At 39.4% G+C, this 27661-nt stretch overlaps 1 protein-coding gene and 1 pseudogene across 1 annotated transcript; both read left to right on the forward strand.

Annotated features, from left to right (window-relative positions):
- Nucleotides 1–1958: 1958 nt before the first annotated feature.
- On the forward strand, nt 1959–11715 carry Prr27 (proline rich 27; the record flags this gene model as incomplete). The annotated part of the gene is made up of 5 exons (XM_052735958.1): nt 1959–2009; nt 3494–3517; nt 6748–6771; nt 8154–9083; nt 11698–11715. Coding segments are annotated over exons 1-5 (1047 nt in total), but the record flags the coding sequence as incomplete, so codon positions are not given.
- Nucleotides 11716–15681: 3966 nt separating this feature from the next.
- On the forward strand, nt 15682–16835 carry LOC128108787 (cilium assembly protein DZIP1-like; annotated as a pseudogene).
- The last annotated feature ends 10826 nt before the right edge of the window (nt 16836–27661 follow it).

Consider the following 27661-nt stretch of genomic DNA (forward strand, 5'->3'; position numbering starts at 1 on the left):
TGTATTTTCTTCCAGGCCTTTTCCCGTAAACATACAAACTACACTTTCTTAAAGATTCAGCAGCAACTGTACATAGTCTCATCTAACAAACTTGGAATTCCTTCCTATTTTTAGACTATACATAGCATAAAATTAGTGTGTATACCACCATAATTATAGGTTATAGAAAATAAATAAAAATTGTGGAAACAATTATAAAAATTTAATATATAACTATAAACAGTTCTTAACACACCTTAGATATATTGATCATTTAAATGGTCATTTCAAATAGATCAAGGATTTAATACTATTATTTCACTTTCTTTATTTTTGTTTTTGATTTTCAAGATATGGTTTCTCTGTAGCTTTGGAGCTTGCCCTGGAACTCACTCTGTAGACCAGGCTGGCCTCAAATTCACAGAGATCTGCCTGTCTCTGCCTCCCAAGTGCTGAGATTAAAGGCATGTACCACCACCGCCCAGCGTAATGTTATTATTCTTGATAAGACACATGAGGTTGGATACTTCTAGTTTTCACATTTGGGAACTCAGAACGACGCTGAAATATTGTCTTTGTATGGAGATATTTTTATAAGAATGGGGATGCTTTATGTGTTGAGCAGTAAACTGTAGTGGGTAGCCATTCCAGCTTTGATCTGGAAGTTCCAACCCCCATTGAGACTTCGGCAACTGTCACGCCTACAAGGCGGGGCAAAAGGAGGCGCCTGGGGACCCGAGATCTGGATTGGCGGGCGCTCTCTCTGTTGCGGGACCAAATTCCCAAATATACCAAGCTGACTTTGGAGATGTGTAAAGGTTAAAACCTTCCTTTTTAAGAAAAGAAAAGGGGAAGTACTGTGGGATGTCTGTATGTCAAATGTGTTGCTGATTGGTCAATGAATAAATCACTGATTGGCCCGTGGCCAGGCAGGAAGTGTAGGCGGGACAAGGAGGAGAATAAAGCTGGGAAGTGGAAGGCTTAGAGGGGGAGACACTGCCAGCCGCCATCAGGATAAGGAAGATGTAAAGTACCGGTAAGCCACGAGCCATGTGACAAGGTATAGATAAATGGAAATGGATTAATTTAAGCTGTAAGAACAGTTAACAAGAAGCCTGCCACGGCCATACAGTTTGTAACCAAAATAAGTCTCTGTGTTTACTTGGTTGGGTTTGAGCGGCTTAGGACTGGCGGGTGAGAGAGATTTGTCCTGACTGTGGGCCAGGCAGGAAAACTCTAGCTACAGTAAACCTTAACAATAAAGCAACTGGGGACTTGTTGTGCCCCAAAAAATATATAAGTACCTCTTTTTTTTAAGATTTATTTATTCATGTATTTTATATATACACCAGAATAAGGAATCTGATCCCATTACAGGTGGTTGTGAGCCGCCATGTGGTTGCTGGGAATTGAACTCAGGACCTCTGGAAGAGCAATCAATGCTCTTAACCACTAAGCCATCTCTCCAGCCCTACCCCTGTATTCTTAGGTGACATAAAAGTTGAGGTAATTAGAGGTCTAATATGCCAATGGCAAAAAAAAAAAAAAAAATTAAAAGTGAGAGATTTTTCCAGGTAGGTGATTACTAGTCTCCTGTTGAGTCCGTAGATGCAAACTCTTAATAAGGCACCCCACAGTGTGACTACTTAAAACAGTTCTATTTCCTGATATGTCCTCCAAAACACATTAATTGCAAAAGACGTCCTTGAATAACAAAGTGAATTTTCTTCCATATAAAGAAAATATAGTTAGACATTGATTAATTACTGGAAAGAGAAAAAGAAATGACTGGACTTTAGTGTCACCCCCATTTACTGCTGGCAGTAGTGAAACAGCAGGACAGCCTTTCTGTTCAGTGACCTTCTTGCTAGACTAGTAAACCCGCGTGGCATCTGTTTCTCTCTGAAAGAAGCAATTTAAAACAACGTATCCTTTCTGGAAAGCAAATTCTACTATTCATGTCCGCAGGGTCAATCAAAATGAAGTTGCTTCTTTGGGCCTGCGTCATGTGCGTCGCTTTTGCAAAGAGGGTAAGTAACTGGACTCTCCAGATCTGTACAGTGGGTAAACATATCAACTAATCGTTAGCGGGAAGTCATTCTGAAGGCCAAGTCAGTACAGTGCTCATGCACGTCATCAGAGAAACGTGCTGTGGGCATAAATTTGGCTTTGTCAAAATCTAGAAAGGACATTTTCAAAAGCAAAAACAATGGGTTCTAAAACATGGAGCAGGTCAACAGCTTGGAGAAGAGGTGAATTCAGAAGTAGGAAGATGGAAGGAGAAAGCCTTATAGAGAACTGGAATCCTGTATAGATAATCTTAGCAGGGTTTCTCCTGCAGTGAAATCCCATTGCTGAGACAGCTATGGGATATAAAACAGTGAATCAAAGGATACTCAGTGGGGCAGAAGTAAATGGACATGAGTGTGATGTGAACTGATGAAGCTCTAGATTAATTTTTTTTTTCATTCAGAATCCAACTAGGTAGTCCTGTCTTGCCTGGAACTCCTTATGGAGACCAAGCTGGCCTCAAACTCCGAGTTTTTTCTACCTTTGCCTTCTGGATATTGGGACTAAAGGTGTGGCCTCATAATACCTAGACCGACAGCAGTTTTGTTTTGTTTTGTTTTGGTTTTGGTTTTTCGAGACAGGGTTTCTCTGTGTAGCTTTGCGCCTTTCCTGGAACTCACTTTGGAGACCAGGCTGGCCTCGAACTCACAGAGATCCGCCTGGCTCTGCCTCCCGAGTGCTGGGATTAAAGGCGTGCACCACCACCGCCCGGCCTGCGCCACCACCGCCCGGCCGACAGCAGTTTTAATACTAGCAAATGAGTGTGTGAAATTTTCTCCTTGGGAAAGCAGGAACAACGACTCCAAGTAATTGCTTTGAATATTAAATAAGATAATTACTGAAAGTGCTTAGCAAAATTTCCAAGATGGAGTAGAAAGTCAGACAGCTTGCCACTTCTAATTATTATTAGTGTCTTGGCTAAATTTCAAAATATTATTGTGTCCCTTAAATGCACCTGTTAACTTCTAATTCTTAAAACAGTGTATGTTGATTTTCCTACACTAGATTTTATTCTTTAGGGTACCTTACCTGTGGTGAATTCATAAGACATAATGAAGCTTCATTAGAAAACAATGTACAGATCTACAGAAACACCTAACACACACATACACACACACACACACACACACACACACACACACACACACACACACACGCAGCAACACCAGGGTGGTGAAAGAGAAAAGTGAAAACAACATTCATGGATAACAGCCGAATGACCTTGCATATGGCAAAGATTTTCCTGCATACACAATGTCACAAACTAAATTCTATTCAGCCAAAATAAAACTTCCTGTCCAAAACATCATAATGATTATGATGGCTACTCAATTCAGACCAGAGACTCCTATTAAGAGAAACATTCATCACTAACAGGAAAGTTAGAATGCGGGTGTTCTCAAAAAAATAAATAACCACATTAAAATATTTTTCTTTGTTTTAGAGGCGTTATCCCTTCATTTATAAGGTAAAACCTTTCAATTTCTATAAAAATACATCTGTTTTATCATTAAAGTATATTTTATTTAAAGATTCTCTATTTTCTTGGCAATGCAATTGACTTTGATTGCTATTAAAGTATTTGTTTTATTAATTTCTTCATATTAGATGACAAAAATTTATGAAATATAAGTATACTTGTGATAAACATACGTACCAGCAAGCCTTCATTTCTAATGACCAGAAGCATGAAATGCTCCTTTCATGATGTAGTACAAGTTTGTTATGTCCTGATTTAATGTCATGCCTCTATGATATTAATTTGTACTTAAGTAATATAACTGATTAGACAATGGTGACATATTAGATAAGAAAGCATGAGATGCTGAGCAACTTTATATTCAATTATATATTTTGTTGTATATGGGTTGTTTTTCTTTTAAAGAGGTTGAAAAAAAGGTCTCATGTAGCCTCGGGTGGCCTCAAACTCTCTGTGTCTCTGACCATGATGTTTAATTTCGATTCTCTAGCTTCCCCCTCCCAAGTGTTGGGATTGTAGACATCTACCATCATACCTGATTGAATTTCTTCTAGATATTGGAAACTAGAAACAATTTGCATGCATACCCCAAGGAGTTAGATGATCTCTGTGCAGCAACTAGCCATGAATTAGTCCATATTGGAAACAAAAGTTCTTACTGATAATTTATTTTCTTCAGTTATTTATATTATTTGCCTCAAATTCTGATGATAAACATGTAATCAGAAAGTTACAAATGATCTTATCCATAAGTGTGTTTTGCATGGATAGGAAAGTGTAGTAAAGACAGACCCAAAGAAATGGCCTGTGATGTAAATGCTTTTGAATAAAAACAATTAAACTTACTGTAAATCAGTTGAAAATCTTTAAAATTTTTCAAAATTGAAAAGTTACTTTTAATTTTTAAGTTAATTATCATCAGATTTGACAGTGCCTTACCCTATAGTAAAAATAATCGACTTTGTCCCTGTTCCTGTCCTGGGATATTATTTCTTGTGCATATCTCATACCTTAGGGAATATGGAAAAATGACCTATTGAAAGAATTTAAGATTAGAAATTCTAGAAAATCAATCTAAAATTGGAAAGCAATATTACATTTTAATTGGAAAGTTTGGCTGGCTGCAGGTTTATTATTCCAGGCATTTAAAAAAGAAACCTGGCTGTATTTTGTAATAGCTAGGATCCCAGTGCCTACAACCGGTGTACCACAAAGCAAACACTGTGTGTGTATACATAAGAAAGAAATGCTACTATTCAAGAAAAAGCTTAGACTCCTTCATCCCAGAAAGAAAATGTTCATTGACTGAAAAGTTACACTGAAAGCCTCATTTCATAGCTAAGATTTTGTAATAAGCACAAATGAAGATATAATGTGGCTACCTGTTGTAAACAAGGAACTAGATATAAAAATGAATAAGAAGTTTTGGCTCTGGTACTCAAAAGTTTCTAAATAGGTTGTGAATAAGAAATTTAAGTGGCAGTATGGAAACATTGGAACTAGTAAACAGAGAAATGCTTGGATATCCATAGTGTTCTGGGTGTGCAGTCATGTATTCATAGGGGGCTGTGCATGTGTATGATGGTGCGTGTGCACACATGTGTGGAGAACAGAAGTCGAAGTTGGTATCTTAGTTGTTCTTTACCTTATATTTCAAGTCAAGGTCCCTTCTCTTATTCAGCGATTGGGCAAGGCTGACTGGCCAAAAAGCTGTAGACATCCTCCTATCTTTATGTCCTATCTTGCCCACCCCCCAAATTGAGATGATAGGTGCATACCTCTGTGTCTGGCTTGTCAAAGAAAACAATTCCACGTACATAATAATCTTTATTTTTTATTAGTTCTTTGAGAGTTTCAAGTTTCATACGATGTGTTTGAACCATATTTACCCCTCTTTCTCTAAATCTTACATCTGGCTTTAGTATGAATGCTGGAGATAAAAGGCAGGTCCTCATGTTTGTACAACAGCCTCTTTACAGATTGAGCATCTCCTCAGCCCTGTATATCACGTCATTCTTTAAATATTACTTATTTACATAACATTTTTGTTACTTTTAAATGTTTTCATACAATATATTTTGATCATAGTTTTTCTCCTCTCCCAAGTCCTCCCAGATTCTCCCACCTCCCTACCCACCCAACTTCATACTCTTTCTCTCTCAAAAAAGTCTACCCACCCTGCCCCCCCCCCCAAAAAAAAAACAGGAAAACAAGACAGAACCAAGAAGACAAAAAAAAATACTAAGCAATAACAAAGGAAAAGAAAACACACACAAAAAAAAAAACAAGATGTCTGTTTGGTGTTGATAAACTACTCTGGAGCATGAGGTCTGCCCTGGAGTGCATCACTCCATCGGAGAAAGCCAGTTTTCCCTCTAGCAGCAGATATCAATTGCAAATAGCTTCTTGGTTAAGAGTATGTACCCACTTCCTCTTCCCTGTGTTGGGTTTGTGTCTAGTTTGAATTTGTGAAGGTATTGTGAACGCTGTCACCATCTCTGTGAGTTCATACGTGGATCAGTTCTGTGTCCGGAAGACACTGTCCCTGGAACCATTCTTTAAAGATCCCTGAACCTGAATCCAGGGGTCTGATAAAGACATTTCTTTTAAGGCTAAGTGCTCTGAGGTCTCTCACTGTCTGCATGTAGTCCAGTTGTGGGTCTCTGTGTTAATTGCCATCTACTGCAAAAAGAAGCTTCTCTGGTGATGATTGAGCAGGTGCACTGATCTATGGGTATAGCAGTATGTCATTAAAAGTTATTTTATTGCTATGTCCATTTAGCAGAATAGTAGTAGTGGATGCCCTCCTCCCCCCTGCCATTGTCTCATTGATTCTCACGTTCTTCCTTCACTAACATTGTCAGGCATCATACCACATTTAAAGAATGTTTACTGAAAATCAGGTATTGTGGTACATGCCCATGATCTCAAGAGACCAACCCAGAAGGATTGCCATAACTTTGAGATCAGCATGGGTTATATATCAAGTAACAGCCCCAAGGCCAAACAGCAAGATACTGTCTCAAAAGAAAAATAATAATAATAATAAGATGGTACATAGTTATAGGAAAACTAAAAATAGGACAACCATCTATGGCTCTTAAAACAGAAAATTCCAAGAACTTCACTGCTCACAACCTCTCCAATTGTAAGCAGGGATTTGAAGTGTTATTCTTTCAGTGACATCAAGTTTAAAATGAATCTTTTCTTTATTTCAGAAATCACCCTCACCCAGTGAAGAGGTAAAGTGTATTCACATCTATCTATAATTAAATATACTAATATGTAGCTTATACTACTTTTTCTTTAAGTTATCATTTTCCATCAAATAATACTAAATAATTCAGTTTTATTATGTTTTTCCTTGAAGGACTAGAGGATTCATTTAGAAACATGTTCACTTCTTTTCATCTCATGGTCCACTTACGTATGCCCATGTACCATACCCATGCTTACACATCATAAACCTTTTTATCCTCCCTGATATCCTGCCCATCATTGTGCTTGCTGATTAGGTTGAGTGGGTTAAAATGAAACATAATCTTATAAAGTTTGACATTATAGAAAGTATAGTTGAGAAGGAAGGCAGGGCTTTCAAAAATGTGAAAACTGAATCTGTATCCACAGGAAGTGCATTGTTCGGAAACCACCTTGGAACAAATCTCAATAAGACAACACAGGAGGGCATGAAATCATGAAGGGCAGTTTGTCAGAATTCTTTGAATTATAATCAAGCTTTAGCTATAGAGCATACCAAAATTCTAAGATCCTGATTTGTAAACCAGGGGTAGTCTGATGATGAAAGGATTTGTGATATGATATAAAATATTATGTATGCATGAGTAGTTTCTGTGAATTCTTACGTAATTTATGACCTGAGCTTCCTGACAGTCTTCCAGAATGGAATAGACAAATCTAGAACAGCCAGAGGCACATATGGAGGTCTTACCACAAGGGAGAATTTGAAAATTTGATGAAAAATTCATGACCAATGTTACTAAAATACTCATTTAAAACAAAAAATAGTACTGGGAAAATCATACAGGTAGAGCCAAGTTCATTCTCCACATTTCCTGCCTACTCTTCTGATAACGATTCCTTGAAGGAACTGAAGCTTTGATACAACAGGACAAATCCAGGACACAGGTCACAAATAGTCCCATACCTGGAAGAGGAATGTGGAAGTGAAGAACTCAAGTGGGAAAATTTAGAGACAAGGAGGGTACCAAGTGCAGGAGGCATGGAGAAAGAACATGGTGGACAGAAGCCTGGAACAACCAGTCCTCTCATCCTGTGCCAATCTTCTAAAATACACTCATGCATATCTACGTGCATCCTAGCCTAGGCAGTGTATTCTGCATTTGCCTATATACAAAGTGTTTCTCCTTCAGTATGTAACACTCATTTGCCTATATGCAAAGTGTTTCCTGCAGCTTGGGTTTATTTGATTTTCTCAAACTATTTTCCTTTCAGTTATTATGGATGCATATTAGCTATTAAGAAAGATTAAATGGGTGTTCTTTTAAAAACATTACTTATGTGTGACCACAGTCGTAACAGAAGTAGGAGTATAGACATGGGTATAAACAATCAACTACAATGAATTACTTTCCTTTCTATTTAGGATTACTATGGAAATCGCTACCCACTTACTCCATCTCTCAATATCCCATTCGGCTTATGGAATGATAATTTACCACCTTTCCTTTTGCCTCCTCTTGACGCTCACCAAGGAAATGCCATCACCAAATTCTCTGGAAATCCTGAAGCTGAAAGAGGGCTAACTCCGTACCCTTGGATTCCTACTTCTTCTAAAGTTCGCTATATATACCAAAACCCTAGCTATCCCACAGATCCTGCAGCAGCTGCTCCTCCTCCTCCAGTCCCTCCTCCCAGGGCATACCCCTTTGTCATACCTCCAAAGATTTCTGTTTCATCTGTTGCAGCTGAACCTGCAGCAGCGCCCCAGGCAGCAGCGCCTGCTGTAGGCGAGGGTCTGGTACCTGAGTTCTCTATGGACAAAACTATTTCAGGCCTGCCTCCTGCAATCAAACTTGAACCACCACCTGCTGAACCCAAACCTCCTGCAGCGGAGCCTGCTCTAGGCCAATTTGGTGCTGGTGCGCCTGAGACTGCTCCAGCCCAGTTTGGTGGACTTGAACCTGCTCCGGCCCCATCTGGGGCCGCTGAGCCTGCTGCAACCCACCCCATGATACCTGAACCCGCTCCACCCCAATCTGTGGCTGCAGCCCAGGCTGTACCAGGGGAAAGCCCTGCAGACCAGTCTGCTGAAAACAAACCTGCTTCAGGTGAGCCTGCTGTAGCCCCGCCTATACCAGTGGAGCCGGCTGCAGGCCAGGCTGCCGAAGCCAAGCCTCCTGCAGCTGAGGCTGCTGCAGTCCAAGCTCCTGCAACTGAACCTATTGCTATTGCCGGCCAGTCTGTGGTGGGAAAGCTTATTCCAGCTGAACCTACTGAAGCGAAAGCGGAGGCGCCTGAGCCTGTTGAGGCCAAACCTGGTAGCCAAGAGCCGCAGCCTTTTCTGTTCTACCAGGTAGGTTACCCTCGTCACCACTGCAGTGTGTGGGATTTGCAGAAGGGAAGACATCCAACTTCTGTACAAGAAAACACCAGCTTCAGGAGATGCTGTTTTAGCAGACAGTCGATACGTAAACGGCAGGTATCGAAAGTGTATAGGGCATTTGCTTATACCCATGAAAAGAATCTTCAGGATTTGAATATTTGAACATATCCACCAGAACCCCCATGCCTCTTGTTCCTTCTCGCATCTTCTCGTATTTCACGTCTTTGGTAAACTTTCTGTTAGATAAAAGTAATGAATCGGGGCTAGAGAGCTAGCACAGTGGTTAAGAGCACTTTTTCTTGCAGGTTCAGTTCCCAGCGCCCACATGGAGGCTCATATCCATCTGTAACTCCAGTTACAGGGGATCCAGCACCCTCTTCTGGCCTCCACATGCCCGAGGCACACATGTGCGGTGTGTGTGTGTGTGTGTGTGTGTGTGTGTGTGTGTGTGTGTGTGTGTGATGCATACATATGTATATAGCAGACAAACACACATATAAAAATTTTAAACTGATTAGCTGGACAAATTGACTTTGTCGTGTTATAGGAAGGATTAATGTTTTTCCCCATATACTATACACACATATTACGTACACACACACACACACACACACACACACACACACACACACACACACATATTCAACATTTAACCTATAACGTGTAATCCCTGGAACTCTGTGCAGGTAAAAAAACAAAAAACAAAAAACCATGCTAAACCAATTACTGGTCCACTTTTTCTGCTTTCTGTGTCTTACTAACTATTCTTCACAACATGAAGTTCAAATCATGAAAAAACTCTTCTTCCTCATAATTATTTTGGTTTTCAGACAGGGTCTCATTATGTAACCAAGGCTAGCCTAGAACTTACAGTGATCTACCTGCCTCTACCTCCTGAGTGCTAAGCCTAAAGGTGTACACCACCACACCTAGCCCTTTTTGCATAATTTTAAGCACATACTTTGTTTCAGACAAGAGAGCAAATCCACTTTCTGTAACTCATCATGTCTGGAAACAGATTTCTCTAGACCTTTTATAATGCATTTCAGAATTGCTCACTTATTTAGGAAAGAAAGCCCTAGTGCTACCAAATGAAGTGTATTTTAATAATAAATAAAAATATCCTTTTTCTTTTTAGGTAGAGAAGTGAGATTTTCTGGAGAAGAGAGTTTCTGTAAGTCATGCATAATAATGAGATATGGATGTTGTAGATTAACTATACTACATCTCCTCTGCTGAAACTATCTTTGGAGATTTTATATATATATAAAATATACGTAATTTTATATATATATGAAGATATATATATATATATACATATATATATGTCTCCAATTTTTTTTAACTACATGAAAGTGAAAAAGTGGAGTGTGGTTGCTGGTTATCTGTGCCCCAGAAGTTAAGACGTGGTGAATGTATGTCCTGTGTAAAATTTTCAGGCTGTTTTGAGAATAGGAAGTTCTTCTTTAAACTGATCCAAATTGACTATGACCTGGCTATCCTGTATAATAGACATCAATGTAGGAACAAGCTTCAGTAAATGGGAAGGAGACTAAACTATAGAGAAGTGCTGCCCGTTAAGGACCGCGGGCCGTTTTGTATGTTATCTATCAGCTTCCATTTTTACCCCGTTTCTACTCCTCTATCTCACCTCAATCACTGTCCTAAGAATAAAGGCCCTGGCCAAAATGCTCAGCTGAGCATCTCCCCACTCCTTATTTAATCAAAAATCAGCAAAATAAATAAAATGATTAAACTATTTATAATCCCTTGGTCCTCTGTCCTACCCCAAAACTACTACAAGATTATGATTATAAATGTTCACTGGACAAGGAAATGGTGAGACATTATTTTGACTGTCAGTCAAATCAAAATTCTAACAACTGAGGTGACATCAGTGCCTCAAGTTATATTGAAAATCAAATGTGATGGCAATTAGTAATATTAGTGATACCCCTTAACAATAGCCATTCCCAATGACATTCAACCTTTTTCAGTTTTTACTTGAATCTTAACCACTGCTAAATTATTTGACACCATTTATTTACTCATATTTAAGATGAGAGACCTGTTAGTGAATAATATCAAAATATTAGATACATTTAACAATTTCACATTATCACAGGCATGTGTCTCAAATTTATTACATGTAAGATACTCAATGAGAAATAAAGGGGAAAAATGCTACCTTTCTGGAAAGTCTGTTAAAATGGAGAAAGAATTCTTCTTTAAATTATTCAATATCAAGAGACAGTGTTGATCTAAATCAAACGCCACTCAAGCCTATAATTTTTGATACCTATATATACATTCAAATAAACTGTGACATTGCATTCTAATTAAACTCTAATAAGTATGTTTATTTTAATTCCTATAAAAATACAGAATTGTAAGGATGCTGTATCTGTAAGAAAGCAGAAGAAAAACCATTATTTCTTTTAAACATGTATTATGTCATAGATTTTTAAATGACTATTCTGCATAGTTTATCAAAACAAACTCATAAAAAATAATTTTGCTTTATGTGTAAGAAATGTGACAATTTGTTAAACAAAACTGATGTTATTTTAATTTTTTTTTACAGATACCGATGAACAAATCAAAGAAATCTAAATGTTCTTTCTTTTCTCAACCAATAGTTTACTATGTTTTATTAAAACTATCAGTCTCTCCATAGTGATTGCTTTGTGCTGGATTTCTTTAGACCTTATAACAAAACAAACCTGATGGAATGCTTTCTTTTCAGTTAAAATTATAAAATATAGACTTCATAGGTATGGCTAAAGAAATTTTTAAAAATTTAAATATGCAGTAATAGTAGGCACTTTTTTTCAAACAGTCTCTAGAATACAAGACAATTTTGTCTTTTGTGTCTAAATACTTTCTCATAGAAACCATTTTGACAACACTGACCCTCCCACCCATCCCCAATCCCTTGACTTCAAAATGTCAGCCACTTTTCTGAATAATACATTTAATACCAACTTACATGGCCCTTCTGAGTCTCAAAAGTTATGCCATGTTCCTTACAAATATTCAGCCCTGATAATAATCATACAAATAGATATTGTTCTATTTTAAAGACAACGACTTGCCAACAATTAAATAGCTACAAAATATTTGCAGCAAGATGGAAAAGCATACCAAGAAGTTATGGACTTTGAATGTTACTGGAAGGAAAGGCAAAGTAAACTAATGTGCTGTTGAACAGTGATTTGAGTAGTTTCTTTTGACTGTTGCAACAAATTACCACAAAATGCACAGTTTGAAACAAAAGAAAACTATTTTCTCATGATATGAAGATCAGAAGTTCAAAATTAATTTTACTGAATTAAGGTCAGTGGGTTGGCAATATGTACTCAGACAGCCCTGGACATTTCTTCCAGGCTTTGCCTTGGGCTGTCATTTTTTTGGCTTCTACCCACCTTTGGTTCTTTGAAAGGCAGTTAAATGAACCCAGTGGAATAAAGGGGAAGCTGAGAAATCCTAGGTTATAAATAAATAAACAGCAAATCTCAGCATGTCTTAACTTACTAATTAAAATCTCCCCACTTCAGTCTAGCTCCCACAAATAGAACACAGACACGTTCTCACCATATCAGAAAAAAAAAATTCAAGATCCTCACCCTTAACTGCATCAAAATGGGACTTTTCCTGCTCCTGAACATCGAACGGAAAGGACAAGTTACCTGTACTCTAAATGGTGGTCCCATGATAAGCCTGAGACACAATAACTAAAATACTCCCCATTAGAAAATTACCACCACTGCAGCATTCCAAATGGAAACGGGGAAGCCAAGGTAGAAAAATGTGCATGATTTCCCTCTCTGTAAATAAGTGTTGTAGCCATGCTTTTCTCCAGTAATGCTAGAAGTTTGTTTTCCATCCTTGGGCTGTCAAAGTCCACCTCCTACTTGGAAGGCTGAAGCCCCAGGACTTACTTTGTAAAGACCAGAATGATAAGAGTGTTCAGAGGGTGTTGATTTTCCATTGGAAGATAAAACAGTCTGGGGACAAAACTGCAGCTGGATGACCACATATTAATGTATTATGTACTAGAAACGTATGGAGAGGGTCTACTTTAAGGATAGTCAGTCCCCAAAATGCAACTGTTCCAGGTGATGTGAATATGTCACTTTACATGATAGTGGTAATCTTTTTACTCTGTGTATTTATGTATATGCATGTGTATGCATATATGCATATGTGTACACACACACACACACACACACACACACACATATATATATATATATATCAAATGCCATTATACACTTTTAAAATAGACATTTTTTTTTCAGTCAGACCCCAAGAAAGCTAAAAGGGAAAAAAAGAAAGAAAGAATATCTCAATCAACCAATTAATATTATTGATTATAATTAATGTAAAGCCTATCTCTTTAAAGGAGTTAAATTATCTGAAGACACAAATACTCAATGGAGCCTTTTGCATTTGGTCTGATTTAATTTAATAATAAATTAACCTAATTTAATAGCAAAAAGTCTTCAGGATGCTAATCAGCTTGCTTTCAGGGAAGGCTAGTGTGCCAATAATTACAAAATCCTCCCTTTTCTACATACCTTGATGTCACTACATGTTGCTCCCTTACTTTACTGGCTACTCCAATGAATTCTCGGTGGGGGGGCAGGGAATCCATGAGAATATAGCTCCACTCACTAGATCTTTTCCCCAGGTCACTTTATTAAACTAAAATCATGCATTTGGCCTTCAGCATGTGATATGTTAAACAGCGCTTTACTCATTATTTGGGGTAAGAAGTCAGCTTCTCAGTTCTGTTGAAGTCCAAGCCTCTGGCAATCACACTCCTCATACCATGTGAGGGAGATTTCCTGAGTTAGCTTCCTGTCCCATCTTATCACAGGCAGATAGTATAACTCACATACTCTAAAGTGCATTCATGGCTGAGATGAACTTTATATAGTGCGGAAAAGATGAAGCTAGCCTAGTGGCCAGGCCACATCATTCCAGCATTGGGAAGGCAGATGCAAGAAGAGTCTGAGTTTGAGGCCAGCCTGGGCTACAAAGAAACCCATGACTGCCAAGAGAAGTATGGAGGGGCATGGGCTGGTGGGAGGTGGGGGGGGGCGGCGGCGGGGGGGGGGGGGGGGCGCGGCGGGGGGGGGGCGGGGGGGGACGACACAACATGACAAAGGGGAGATAAAAATTGTATCAAATTAATTTCTGGAAAAATAATATCCTATCTTGAAGTGAAACATTGAAAATTCTATGAAGATAGAAGATTTTACTCATAAATCTTAACTTTAAAAAATATTTTATGTAGAAAAAAGTATTTTATGTGTAGGAGTGTTTGCCTGCACGCTTGTCTTTGCTCCATGTGAGTGCAGTGCCTGCTCAATCCAGAAGAGGGCGACAGAACTGAGTTCCAGAAGGTTGCAAGTCACCAAGCAGGAATCCAAACCCAGGCCTCCAGAAGAGCGACCAATGCTCTTAACCACTGAGCTTTCTCTCCAGCCCTAAATCTATAAATTTTTTTAGCATTAAAGAATGATGTGCCTATGGCCAAATGCTGAGAAATTTGAAGCTTATTGCAAGAATTTAAGCAATATTTTGGAAAAATCTAAAAGTTCAGTGGCCCCAGGGTATAAACGACTGCTCAAACTGCTGCACATCATAAAGGCCTTAAGAGGACCTCTGTGCACTGGGCAGCCAAGAAGGACTTTCAGAACAGAGAATGATGGTATCAAAGTACTAGTTTTATGACAATTGATACAGAGACAGAGTATTGTGGGCTAGAAGAGACTGAAACTGGGAACCCCAGTTAGAAAGTCTTGGTTGGTTAGTGACATACAAATAAATACAACAGTTCATAGCCTTATGGCCCAGAGCGAGGGCTTGTCCCTTGAACAGGCCCCAGCCAGAGAAGATAGGAGGGATATGGGCCTAGAGCCATTATTACCTTAACCAGGTGCCTAATTCAGTCAATTGTTCTTTATTCATGCATCTTCTGGGCACAGTCTTTTTTCTTCTACTGTGTTAAGTTCTGATAATACTCCAGAGGTCAAGGACCACTTGTTCTCTCTAATCCTGCCAGCACAGTGGATGGAGCCCAAAATCCACAGAAATGCCAGAAGACAGGAAAAGGGGAGAGGGCTCATAGTTGTTCCAATCCTCCCTGGTGGATTAAGGAATGCCTGGTTTTTCTTGGCTCCTTGATCTCTACGGAAACCACTGGCAACCCCACCCCCAAAGACTCTCAAAACAAGAATCATATGGCCTGCAAGTCGCTGTAAGACTTAAGTTCTCCAGAATGCTGCACTCCCCATTTGTAAGGTCGGTGGGTGCAGTCAGAATGCTCGTGAGCCGACAGGCCTTGAGTTCCAAGATGAGGCTGAGCGCTGCCATAGCAACGTCCTGGACATCTAAATGGTCTTTGGCCGCAACCGCTGCAGCAGGGACCCAGGTCTTCACCTTCTCACACTGGGTGTGGTGGTGTGGGACTACAGATGGCCCAACCAGGTAGGAGAGACTGCCCTGCTCCTCCAGCAAGAGGATAGACAGACGATAGACAGACGGGTGGCTTTCAAGAATGCCTTTCCAGAAACACATCTGCTACCCTCAGTCCGACAGCCCGGAGAGGCATGATGCTCCAAGGGAAGGAACATCTTCCAGGGTCTTTGTCACCCCCAGCTCAGCATCCGGATCTCTGCCCTCCTTCCAATTTCAACCCCGTATACAGAATGTGGACTGGAGGCGGCTGGGCGCCATTGATGTGGACAAGGTGGTGGGAGCCGTGGATATCCTGACACTTCAGGAGAACATCATGAACATCACCTTCGGCAAGCTGGAGGACGAGAAGTGCCCGCATTGCCAGTCTGGGGTGGACCCATTGCTGTTGAAGCTCACCCGCCTGGCGCAACTCACGATCGAGTACCTGATGCATTCTCAGGAGTTCCTCGCCTCCCAGCTGAACGTGGTGGAGGAACGGTTGCGCCTCAGTCTGAGTGGCTGTGAGCGGAACAAAGAGCTACTCACCAAGCAGGCTGAGGAGATCAGACTGCTCAAGCAGGAGTGTAGGCGCAGGAAGAAGGTGTTGTCTGCCCAGCAGCTGATGATGGGCCAGGCCAAAGCCAGCCATTACCAGTGCCGTTTTTGTGACAAGGCCTTTATGAGCCAAGCTTTTCTACAGAGCCACGTTCATCGCCGTCACCCTGCAGATTCTTGTCTTGGGAGAAGTACAAAGGCACAGAATGACAAGCTGCAGGAGATCAACATGTTGAAGGAGCAGCTTCAGTTCACCAAGGCTCAGCTAGAGGCCACCCAGCACACCCACACAGTCAGGATCTCTGAAGACGGGGAAGCGCTGAAAACCAAAGAGGACTTTCAGAAATTAGTTGATAGATGGGAGGAGGAAGAAAAACAGAAACTGAGGGATGAGATGGAAAAAGTCAAGGAGATGTTTATGAAGGAGTTTAAAGACTTAACTTCTAAGCATTCAGCTTTAGAATATCAGTTGTTGGAAATCCAGAAATCCAATATGCAGGGCAAGCTCCACATGGGCACCTGGAGAGACTTCTCGGTTTAAAGACTGATTTCCACATCCCAGCGTTTCCCAAACGTGCTGCACCTCCTTGAGCGCGAGTAAGCCAGTGGCCGGGTAGACTTCCAAGTTCTCAAGGAAGAATGCGGCAAGGAGCAGGGTCAAGTCTTTCTCTGGCAACCACAGCCGCCCCGAGGTCATGAGTGCAACAGCCCTGTCAGGTCCAGAAGACACTGATTGACCCCTGTCATCCACATTGTCTCCTACACTCGTTCCACCCCTTTCTTCCCTGTGTTGTTTCTTGGGGTATATGAGTGTGTGTGTGTGTGTGTGTGTGTGTGTGTGTGTGTGTGTGTGTGTGTGAAATGTCTCAGGGCTGAGAGCTCCATAACCATGTATTCTCCACAAGTTGGCCAATTGTAAGTCTGTATTAGCCTCTATGCATCACAAAAAGGAAGCTTCTCTGATAAAAGCTAAGAGGTTACCTTATTTATCTGTAAGTATAAAATATCATCTAGAAGGTAATTTGAAGCTCTATCCATTAAGCAAGTTAAGTCTCAATTCCCATCATAAAGCAGTTGGTTGCCCCACACACACATTCCCGCCACTATTACACCATAATAATATCTTAACATTTACATTTCTGTAAGTACAGGGACCCCAACCCCATGTACAGATGTAGCCTTACAAAATTTACATTTTCAATTCCCAGGTTATAAATACTTCTCTATGTTTTAAAATATTTTCAGAATCATTTTATTAGCTAAGTGGGGATCCCTCTGGATGCTGTTACTTAATCCTTCCTGTGTTGCTGAAAACCTTTACATGTAACTAATGTTTTTTCTCATTTCTAAGCAAGTATAAATAAAGGACTGTTCTCATTAACAACAACAACAACAACAAATACTAGGAAAGACATTTAGAAGAAAAAATAATAAAAAAATATTTGATAATTAAGACAAACCAATGCTGTTAATGGAAGGAGAAATACAAGAATCTAGGCTTTCTGTGTTGTTTGAAAAAGACATTGGAAAAAAACATAGGCAACTCATAAAAGATAGAGAAGTATTACTTGTTATGAGGAATTCTACTTTAGTATAGAGGGGAAAATATGGAAAAAGAAAACAGGGTCATGTCCATTTTTCAATGGCAAAGGCACCAGGCAGAGAGTATGCACACTTAGGAATGCCAAGTTGCAAAGATGTATCAAACAAAAATTTAAAAAAGAAAAAACCTTTTACTTAAAAAAATTCTCACTGGGGGGTAAAACTAAACATTTAGATGTGACAAATGCTTCCTCCAATATATGATGAACAACTCTGGTGATCACATTAGATATTAGAATTCACAGAAATTGAGAAAATTTGAAAAAGTAAAAAATTAATGCTCAAACTGTCATTTTAAGTAACAATACAAATAAATTTTAAATTTTCAATTATTTATCAGTTATAGAATAAACATATACTACATTAATATATGACACTATTAATTATTAATATATGACATTTAGAAACCAAGGCCACCTCTTCTAAACTTTTACAGGCTAACTGTAGAGAAATACAATCAGAATATGATAAAGAAAGTTCCATAGTGATACATATTGGTAGCAATATATACACCACCAACAGACATGGAAGAAAGTGGAAAGAATGAATTCATCATAAAGGGGGTTATTAGGATTATTAGATTCCTTAATCTGTCAGGATAATTTAGGCAAGCTGCCATGTGACCTGAGGGAAAGCTGTGGTAGAGCAGACTGAAATAGCTTCCCGTCTCAGGATTTGAGTGCACTCCTTCAGTGTGATTTTAGTGTTGATGAGATGGGTTATTAATTTTAAAAGATCGTATCTTTCATCAAGAATCTTTCACCACAAAACACAGAAGTTTGACTGTGTGTATAACAAACTCCTTATGCTATCCATGATTTTAGTAGTTTAAATGCAAAATTAGTTTTCCATCAACATTTTTCTTCTGCACAAAATCAGTGTGTCAGTAAATACAGTTTGATTTACCTTACAATAATACTATAAGATGTATATTACATCCAGTAGCAGTTTTCACGTCCATTGGTAAGCTACAACACAACAATCCTATAATTAGGCCAAGTTGCTCATATTAAAAAACAGTCTGTTAAATTTGACATCCTCAAGACTTGATTTATCCATAGGTGAACAAGACTCTGATTCACAGAAACTTCTGCGTTTCCAACACAAGTAAAAATGGTCTCAAGCTTGATTCATACATACATTCATTATTTTACTTTTTTTCTTTTTTCTAATTAAGAAAATGTTTCCATTCATTTTACACACCAATCAAAGATCCCCTACTTCCCTCCTCCTGACCTGCCAACCTCCCCATCCCAACTCACCCCCCACTCTCCCCTATAAGAAGGCAAGGCCTTCCATGGGGAGGTACATCCAGTAGAGGCAATTCCAAGCTCTTCCCCCTGCCTCAAGGCTGCATGAGGTGTCCCATCATAGGTGGTAGACTCCAAAAAGCCCACTCATGCACCAGGGATGGATTCTGATTCTACTGCCAGGGGACCCCCCAAACAGATCAAGCTACACAGTTGTCTCACCATGCAGAGGGCCTAGTCTAGTCCCATGCAGGCTCCACAGCCATTGATCTAACTTTCATGCATTCCCACTAGTTTGGTTTGGTCCTCTCTGCAGGTTTTCCCATCATGATCCTGGTGCACTTGCTCATAGAATCCCTCTTCACTCTCTTTGACTGGACTCCTGGAGCTCTGCCTGGTGTTTGGCTGTGGATCTCTGCGTCTGCTTCCATCAGTCACTGGAGAAAAGCTCTATGATGACAGTTAGGGTATTCACCGATCTGATCACTGGGGTAAGCCAGTTCAGTTCAGGTTCCCTCTCCACTATTTCTAGTAGTCCAACCTGGGGTCATCCTTGGGGATTCCTGGCGACTTCCCTAGCACCAGGTTTCTCTCTATCCCCATGATATCTCCCTCTATCATGGTATCTCTTTCATTGCTTTCCCACTCCATCCCTGTTCCAGCTCAATCATCCCATTCCCTTATGTTCTCATCCCCTATCCTCCATTGCCCACCTCTCACCTCCAGTTTACTCATGGAGATCTCACCTATTTCACCTTCCCAGGGTGATCCATGCATCCCTCTTTGGGTCTTCTTTGCTAGCTAGCTTCTCTAGAGTTGTGGGTTGTTGTGAGGTTATCCTTTGCTTTACAGCTAGTATCCACTTATGAGTGGGTACATAACATGTTTGTCCTTCTGAGTCTAGGTTATCTCACTCAGGATGATATTTTTTAGTTCCATCCATTTGCCTGCAAATTTCGTGATGTCATTGTTTTTCTCTGCTGAGTAGTACTCCATTGTGTACATGTACCACATTTTCTTAATCCATTCTTCAGTTGAGGGGCATCGAGGTTGTTTCCAGGTTCTGGCTATTATGAATAATGATGCTATGAACATAGTTGTGGTATGATTGAGCATTCCTTGGGTATATGCCCAAGAGTGGTATAGCTGGGTCTTGAGGAAGATTTATTCCAAATTTTCTGAGAAACTGCTACACTGATTTCCAGAGTGGCTTTGCAAGTTTGCACTCCCACCAACAGTGGAGGAGTGTCCCATTGCTCCACATCCTCTCCAACATAAGCTGTCTGCAGCGCTTTTGTTCTTAGCCATTCTGACAGGTATAAGATGGTATCTCAGAGTTGTTTTGATTTGCATCTCCCTGATGACTGAGGATGTTGAGCAATTCCTTAAATGTTTTTCAGCCATTTGAAATTCTTCCTTTGAGAATTCTCTGTTTAGCTCTATAGCCCAATTTTTAATTGGATTGTTCATTATTTTGATGTCTAGTTTCTTGAGTTCTTTATATATTTTGGAGATCAGCCCTCTGTCAGATGTGGGGGTTGGTGAAAATCTTTTCCAATTCTGTAGGTTGTTGTTTTGTCTTATTTACTGTGTCCTTTGCCTTACAGAAGCTTCTCAGTTTCAGGAGGTCCCATTTATTAATTGTTGCTCTCAGTGTCTATGCTACTGGTGTTATATTTAGGAAGTGGTCTCCAGTGCCAATGCGTTCAAGACTACTTCCTACTTTCTCTTGTATCAGGTTCAGTGTAACTGGTTTTACATTGAGGTCTTTGATCTACTTGGACTTGAGTTTTGTGCATGGTGATAGATATGGATCTATTTGCAATCATCTACATGTTGACATCCAGTTATGCCAGGACCATTTGTTGAAGATGCTTTCTTTTCTCCATTGTACAGTTTTGGCTTCTTTGTCAAAAATCAGGTGTTCATAGATGTGTGGGTTAATATCAGGTTTTTGAAGTATGACCTAATGATTCTCTGGATTTCTTTGTTGTCTATTGTTATGTCTCCCTTTTCATTTCTGATTTTGTTAATTTGGATGTGCTATCTCTGCCTTTCGGTTAATTTGGATAAGGGTTTGTCTCTCTTGTTGGATTTTCTCAAAGAACCAACTCTTCGTTTCATTGATCTTTGTGTTGTTCTCTTTGTTTCTATTTTATTGATTTCAGCTTTCATTTTGATTATTTCCCGAATCTATTCCTCCTCAGTGAGTTGGTTTCTTTTTGTTCTAGAGCTTTTAGGTGTGCTGTTAAGTCACTAGTATAGGATTTCTCCAACGTCTTTATGTGGGCATTTAGTGCTATGAATTTTCCTCTTAGCACTGTTTTCATAGTATCCCATAAGTTTGGGCATGTAGTACATTCATTTTCATTGATCTCTATTCAGTTTCTATGAGATTGTAGGCTTTCTGTAATTTTTGTTGTTGTTGAAATCTAACTTTAAATCATGATGGTCTGGTAGAATACAGGAGGTTATTCCATCTTTTTTTTTTATCTGTTGAGATTTGCTTTGTGACTGAGTATGTGGTTGATTTTAGAGAAGGTTCCATGGGGTGCTGAGAAGAAGGTATATTCTTTTTTGTTAGGGTGGAATGTTCTGTAGATATCTATTAAGTCCATTTGAGTCAAAATATCAGTTAAGCCTTTTATTTCTCTGTTAAGTTTTGATTTGGCAGATCTGTCCAGTGGTGAGAGTGGGGTTTTGAAGTCTCCTACTATTAATGTTTGGGGCTTGATGTGTGATTTAAGCTTTAGGAATGTTTCTTTTACATATGTGGGTGCCTATCAATTCCCCAGGGTCCAAGGGGGCTTTGCTATGTCTGGCGTGGGATATCAAGGAAAAAAATCTATGTACACTATGTTCTTATGTCTGTTAACTTTATTCCTCTAAGACAAAAATTACATCGGTTCAGCTATAGTTCCACCAGGCATTCAAGGCAGGAATAATTCTAGATATACCAAGCTCTGTATCTGTCTACTTTATTTCTCTGGGATGAAATCCTGTTTCCATAACTGCAGTTCCGTCCAGCTCCCTAGCTCATAGTCCAGCTAATGACTAACTCCTATGCTTTCAGCCTCATCTTCATCCGTCCTCTGTATCCTCTTTCTCCATCTTTGCATCCTCTTTCTCCATCTCTGCTACTCTCTACTCCTGGCACTCAGAAAACTCTACTTGAGATCTGCTTACCCTCTATGGAACCTCTGTCTTCCTCTCTTCTCTCTATGTTGTTCTGTCCTTGTCTACAGAAAATGCCTGCCTTTTCTTTCCCTGGGCACCTCGTTCCCTGCCTCCTCAGGAATATTGTTTTATCTCTCACCTTGATATGTAAAAACCTCTTTTGTTCTTAGTCAAAGTGCTCTGGAGAACCACTAGGCCTCCTCAAGGCCAGGGGATGGTCTGAGTTTCATTAGCACAGGAAACAAAGCTATGTGTCTCCTGCCAGCTTGTCTCCTAAGCTCAGCAGGGCAGTTAATAACTTAGTAGGTTCAGCAGATCTGGGGAGCTGAACTGTTTACCAATTGGTCTGGGCACACAAGGATTTCATAGCAGAAGACAGCTGGAATATTAAAGGCTGGATAACACCAAATATTCATAGTAAATGGCCTTGCCTTTTGACAGACCCTTGGCCAGTCAAAGTTCAGCTTTAATACACAGCTGAATCTCTATGATATATTCTTGCAGTCCACAAGAGGTGCCCTTGTATTTGGAGCATAAATGTTAAGAATTGAAACTTCATCTTGGTGGATCTTTCCTGTGGTGAATATGTAATATCCTTCTCAATCTCTTTTGTTGATTTTAGTTTGCAATCTATTTTGTTAGATATTAAGATAGCTACACCAGCTTGCTTCTTAAGTCGATTTCATTGGAAAGACTTTTCCCAGCTTTTTACTCTGAGGTAGTGTCTGTCTTTGAAGTTGAGGTGTGTTTCTTGTATGCAGCAGAAGGATGGGTCCTGACTTCATATCCATTCTGTTAGCCTGTGTCTTTGTATAGGTGAATTAAGTCCATTGATATTAAGGTATATTAATGACCAGTGATTGTTAATTCCTGTTATCTTTTGGTGATAGTGTGTGTATTTCTCTTGTTTGGGATTTATTGCTGTGGGGTTATCTGACTTCCTTAGGAATTTTCCTTCTAGTGCCTTCTGTAGGGCTAGATTTGTGGATAGGTATTGTTTAAATCTGGTTTTGTCTTGGAATGTCTTCTTTACTCTGTCTATGGTGATTGAAAGTGTTGCTGGTTGTATTAGTCTAGGCTGGCATCCATGGTCTTTTAGTGTCTGCATTACATCTGTCCAGGTCCTTCTGGCTTTCAAAGTCTCCATTGAGAAATCAGGTGTTATTCTGACGGGTCTGCCTTTAGAAGTCACTTGGCCTTTTTCCTTTGCTGCTCTTAATATTCTTTCTTTATCCTGTATTATTATTGGTTTAATTATTATGTGGTGAAGGGACTTTTTGGGGGGCCTAGTCTATTTGGTGTTCTATAAGATTCTTGTATCTTCACAGGTATTTCCTTCTTTAAATTGGGAAAGTTTTCTTCTATGATGTTGTTGAATGTATTTTCTGTGTCTTTGAGTTGGTATTCTTCTCCTTCTTCTATCCCTAGTATTCTTAGGTTTGGCCTTTTCATGGTGTCCAAGATTTCCTGGACATTTTGTATAATGACATTTGTGGCTTTGGTGTTTTCTTTGACTGATGAATCCATTTCCTCTATTGTATCCTCTACACCATTTCCTCTATTGTATCTCTCTTCCATCTCTTGTATTCTGTTGGTTATGCTTGCATCTGTGTTTCCTGTTCATTTATTCAGATTATCTATTTCCAGCATTCCCTCTGTTTGTGTCTTCTTCATTGTTTCTATTTCAGTTTTCAGGTCTTGAACTGTTTCCTTCACATGTTTAATTGCTTTTTCATGGTTTTCTTGGCTTTCTTTAAGAGATTTATTGATTTCTTCCAATTTTTTATTTGTCTTTTCCTCAATTTCTTTAAGGGAATTTTTCATTGCCTCTTTAAAGGCCTCTAGCATCTTCATGAAGTTATTTTTAGGTGGCTTTCTTCTGCTTCTTCTACATTGTGATGTTCAGGTCTTGCTGTTGTAGAAGGGCTAGGTTCTGGTAATGCCATATTGCTCTTTATGTTGTTGTATATATTTTTGCACCGGTGTCTACCCATCTCTTACTCCAACAGGTGCAAGAGGTACCTGTGTCTGAGTAAGCTGCTATTGGTCCAATCTGTGCTTGCTGTGTCTTTGTCTCAGGAGCCCCTCTGGGTCCAATCTTAAAGGCTCTTGGTCAAACCGGAGCTGGCAGATTCTGTATCTCAGGAAACTGCTCTTAGTCAAATCCAAACTAGCTGATTCTGTGGCTCAGAAAGCCTCTCTTGGTCCAATGAGAGCTGGCAGATTCCGTGACTCAGGAAGTTACTGGGGTCACCAGCAGATGGGTATTGGGGTATGGTGTGGGTCTTGTAGATTGCAGGGTCGGATGGGGGGTTTTGGTGGGAGAGCCTGCCCACAGGAGTTCTCCCTGCTGGCTGGCAACTGGGGCAGAGTTGGGTGGGGATTCCCAGGGACTGGCTGTGTCCCAGGGCCTGGGTTCTTGAGACAGGACTTTCTGCGTGGAAAAAGAGTCACTCACCTCTTGATGCAGTGAAAGCTGGTGGAATCCATGTCTCAGGAAGTTACTGGGGTCACAGGTGGATGAGTATTGGGGTATGGCATGGGTTTTGTAGATTGCAGGGTGGGGGTTGGTGTGGGAGCCTGCCCACAGGAACTTTTCCTGCTGGCTGGCAACTGGAGCAGAGTTGTATTTTACATATTTTTATAATAAACAAGAAACCTGGTTGTATTCTAGAAGAGAAACATATTCCTAAGTCCTAACCGTTCTGACCTTCTCCACTGCCTGGGGACCAACTTTCGCTGATACCATCCCTCACATCAATTTGAGAAACTGAGAGCATACCTATGCTGTAAAGAATATCCTCTGATTGTTCTACTTGCTTCCTCCGCTCCAGGGAGCAGCAGCACTCCAGTGGGAACTCAAAGCCTGCTCCACTCAAATCACTTCTTTCAAAAGCTTTTCAGGGCCTTCTCTAGGACACAGAACATAGTCTACAGTGGTCTCCATGGACACATTGAACCGGCCTAGCTAATGACCACCCCATCACATTCTGCATCCTTCTCCATGACAGAGCTTTGGGTCTCATGTAACTATCCTATTCATAGTCTGCTTCCCTGCTTCTGCTATATGAATAGATCCTTCTTCCCAAGCCCTGCTGCTTTCCTTTCTCTTACATTTTTTCAGAGTAGTTATTTCATTAGTTCTTCATTCATCTGTCCTTTATTGCTGTTTTCATCCAACATAAACAATTGTAAGTGCAAGAATCCCTTATATTCACCACTGTCCCACAGATCCCACAGCAGTTCAGGGGCAAATTTAGTGATCAGTAACTAAATATTTTTAGAAGAGTAGGAGGAAACAAACAAAAGAAAAAAAGAATGAAACAAATAAATGAAAGCTATACACGCCCACATCATACTCAACTTTAACAATTGTGGTGTCAAGGATTGGGCTTTTTCTTTTGCAGAAATTAAAGTTTATAACTATTAAGTGGATAAAAAGAAACCAAGGAGATGGAGAAAATGAACTGAAATATCAAGAGCATGTTATAACAACACCACATTTGCAGTGTGTTTTCTTTGGGCAGGGGTTGTTTGGGGTGTTTTTTGTTTTTGTTTTTTTTTTTAAGCTTTACTCTAGGTAAGAGGTAACAGGAAGTATTTAAGCCTTGAAAAAATGAAGTTTTGTGTAAACATGGCATTTGATGATAGAGGATGATTTATACTTGTCAGTGTTACTGCAAAGTTCTGTAAAATGTTTCTGTCATTCACAAATAAGTCATCTGACATTACACAATATTTGTGTAGTTTCCTAATTTGGCTGCATTGAGGAAAGCTAGACTGAATGAAATGGAAATATTAACAGGTTGAATTAATGTCATTTCCTTTGTGAAAAACTGGTAAGTGTGTAAAGATGGGTACTGAGGTTTGTAAAGAACATTCAACCAAATCTGAATACTGGGAACCTGAGAACTTCCTCAATTATTCTCTCATTTATTTATTCAATTTAATTTTTCAAAATTCTTCTTAATTTTAAAGGATCTGTTTACTTACATTTACAAAGCCTGTATTTTAGATAAAAGCCTAGATAGATGTATAATGTAATAATTAAGTACACATTTCCAGTGTCTGGAAAACTCATAAAATATGTTTGGATACTTAGCACTTACATCCTTCTATTTATCTATGTTCTTTCTTGTTCCTAGACTTAAAAATTATCTAGTAAAACAAGATCACTAGTTCTAGCTTTCCCTATTGTTGCATTCCTTATAATATTGTTCAGTTTTGTCTATTTTAACAACTTTTATAATATTTTTGTACAGATAATTTCAAACTTTGCTTCTTTTGATCAATATTAAAATACATCTGTAATCTGTAGTGTATATGTATATGACTACTTCATAATTCCTTTGCTATAGAGAATTCTATTTTGCTATAAGATATTTACATACTCTAGTTGTTTGTAAAAAGTATCTGGCCGGGCGGTGGTGGCGCACGCCTTTAATCCCAGCACTCGGGAGGCAGAGGCAGGCGGATCTCTGTGAGTTCAAGGCCAGCCTGGTCTCCAAAGCGAGTACCAGGAAAGGCGCAAAGCTACACAGAGAAACCCTGTCTCGAAAAACCAAAAAAAAAAAAAGAAAAAAAAAAAAGTATCTGATTCTTACCCAGTGCTAGATTCTATCATCACATAATTGTTTTTGCTAGATTTTAAGGATATTCATACCTCTACATTGCTATCAGATGCAAGAAATAATTCATGTTACTGGGCAATGACACACTATCTTCTCCTGATATACCTCTTTGTATGTGACAAGATTTTAGGGGTTTGAATAGGTCTACTGATTGACTTCTTGGATTGAGTACCAGATTGAAAACATTTTGTCCCATATATATGTTTACCAATGACTCTTACCTTAGAAGTTCTCAGTAATCAGATACACACAGTATGTTTTATGAATGTCATTATTTATTCCTAACCATAACAAGCTTGCTAAAAAGGCTCATGCACAAAATACTCATACTGGCAAGAAACCACAGGCCAGAAACTGGTTTAAGTCATGCATTTTTAGGCTGACCTTGTTCTGCCACTTCTTGCATGCCATCAGCACAAATCAAAGCTGAGTCCAGATATCAGATATTTCCCTAAGGGAATTAACATAGTTCTTCAATGGTTTTTATTCTTGTAAGATCATCATTTTGTTCTCCCAGAAATTGGCTTTTGTTCTACATGTAGATTACTTTGTCTTTGACAATAGTCTTACAAAATGTTACAAAAGACTCTGAAAAGTATTGCCTCTTTTCCAAGAATTAGATTATATAAAAACAAAAACAATAAGACATCAATGACCAACGGCTTACCATGGAACCCTGCATAGATGCAGCCAGCTTACCAAAATAATGAAATAGCAAATAACAACTCAATTATGAAACTCATCAGGATATTGATATTCCTAAAACATGAGCTTCTGTCTTACAAATAATATATATAAGACTTATAGCCTTATAAGGCTTATTCAGTGACAAGCATATAGTGTTCTTTTATTCTTTCTCCAAGAT

The sequence above is a fragment of the Peromyscus californicus genome, unplaced genomic scaffold (assembly GCF_007827085.1).
Source record: "Peromyscus californicus insignis strain IS unplaced genomic scaffold, ASM782708v3 Scaffold_13__1_contigs__length_99412109, whole genome shotgun sequence".
NCBI lineage: Eukaryota > Metazoa > Chordata > Mammalia > Rodentia > Cricetidae > Peromyscus > Peromyscus californicus.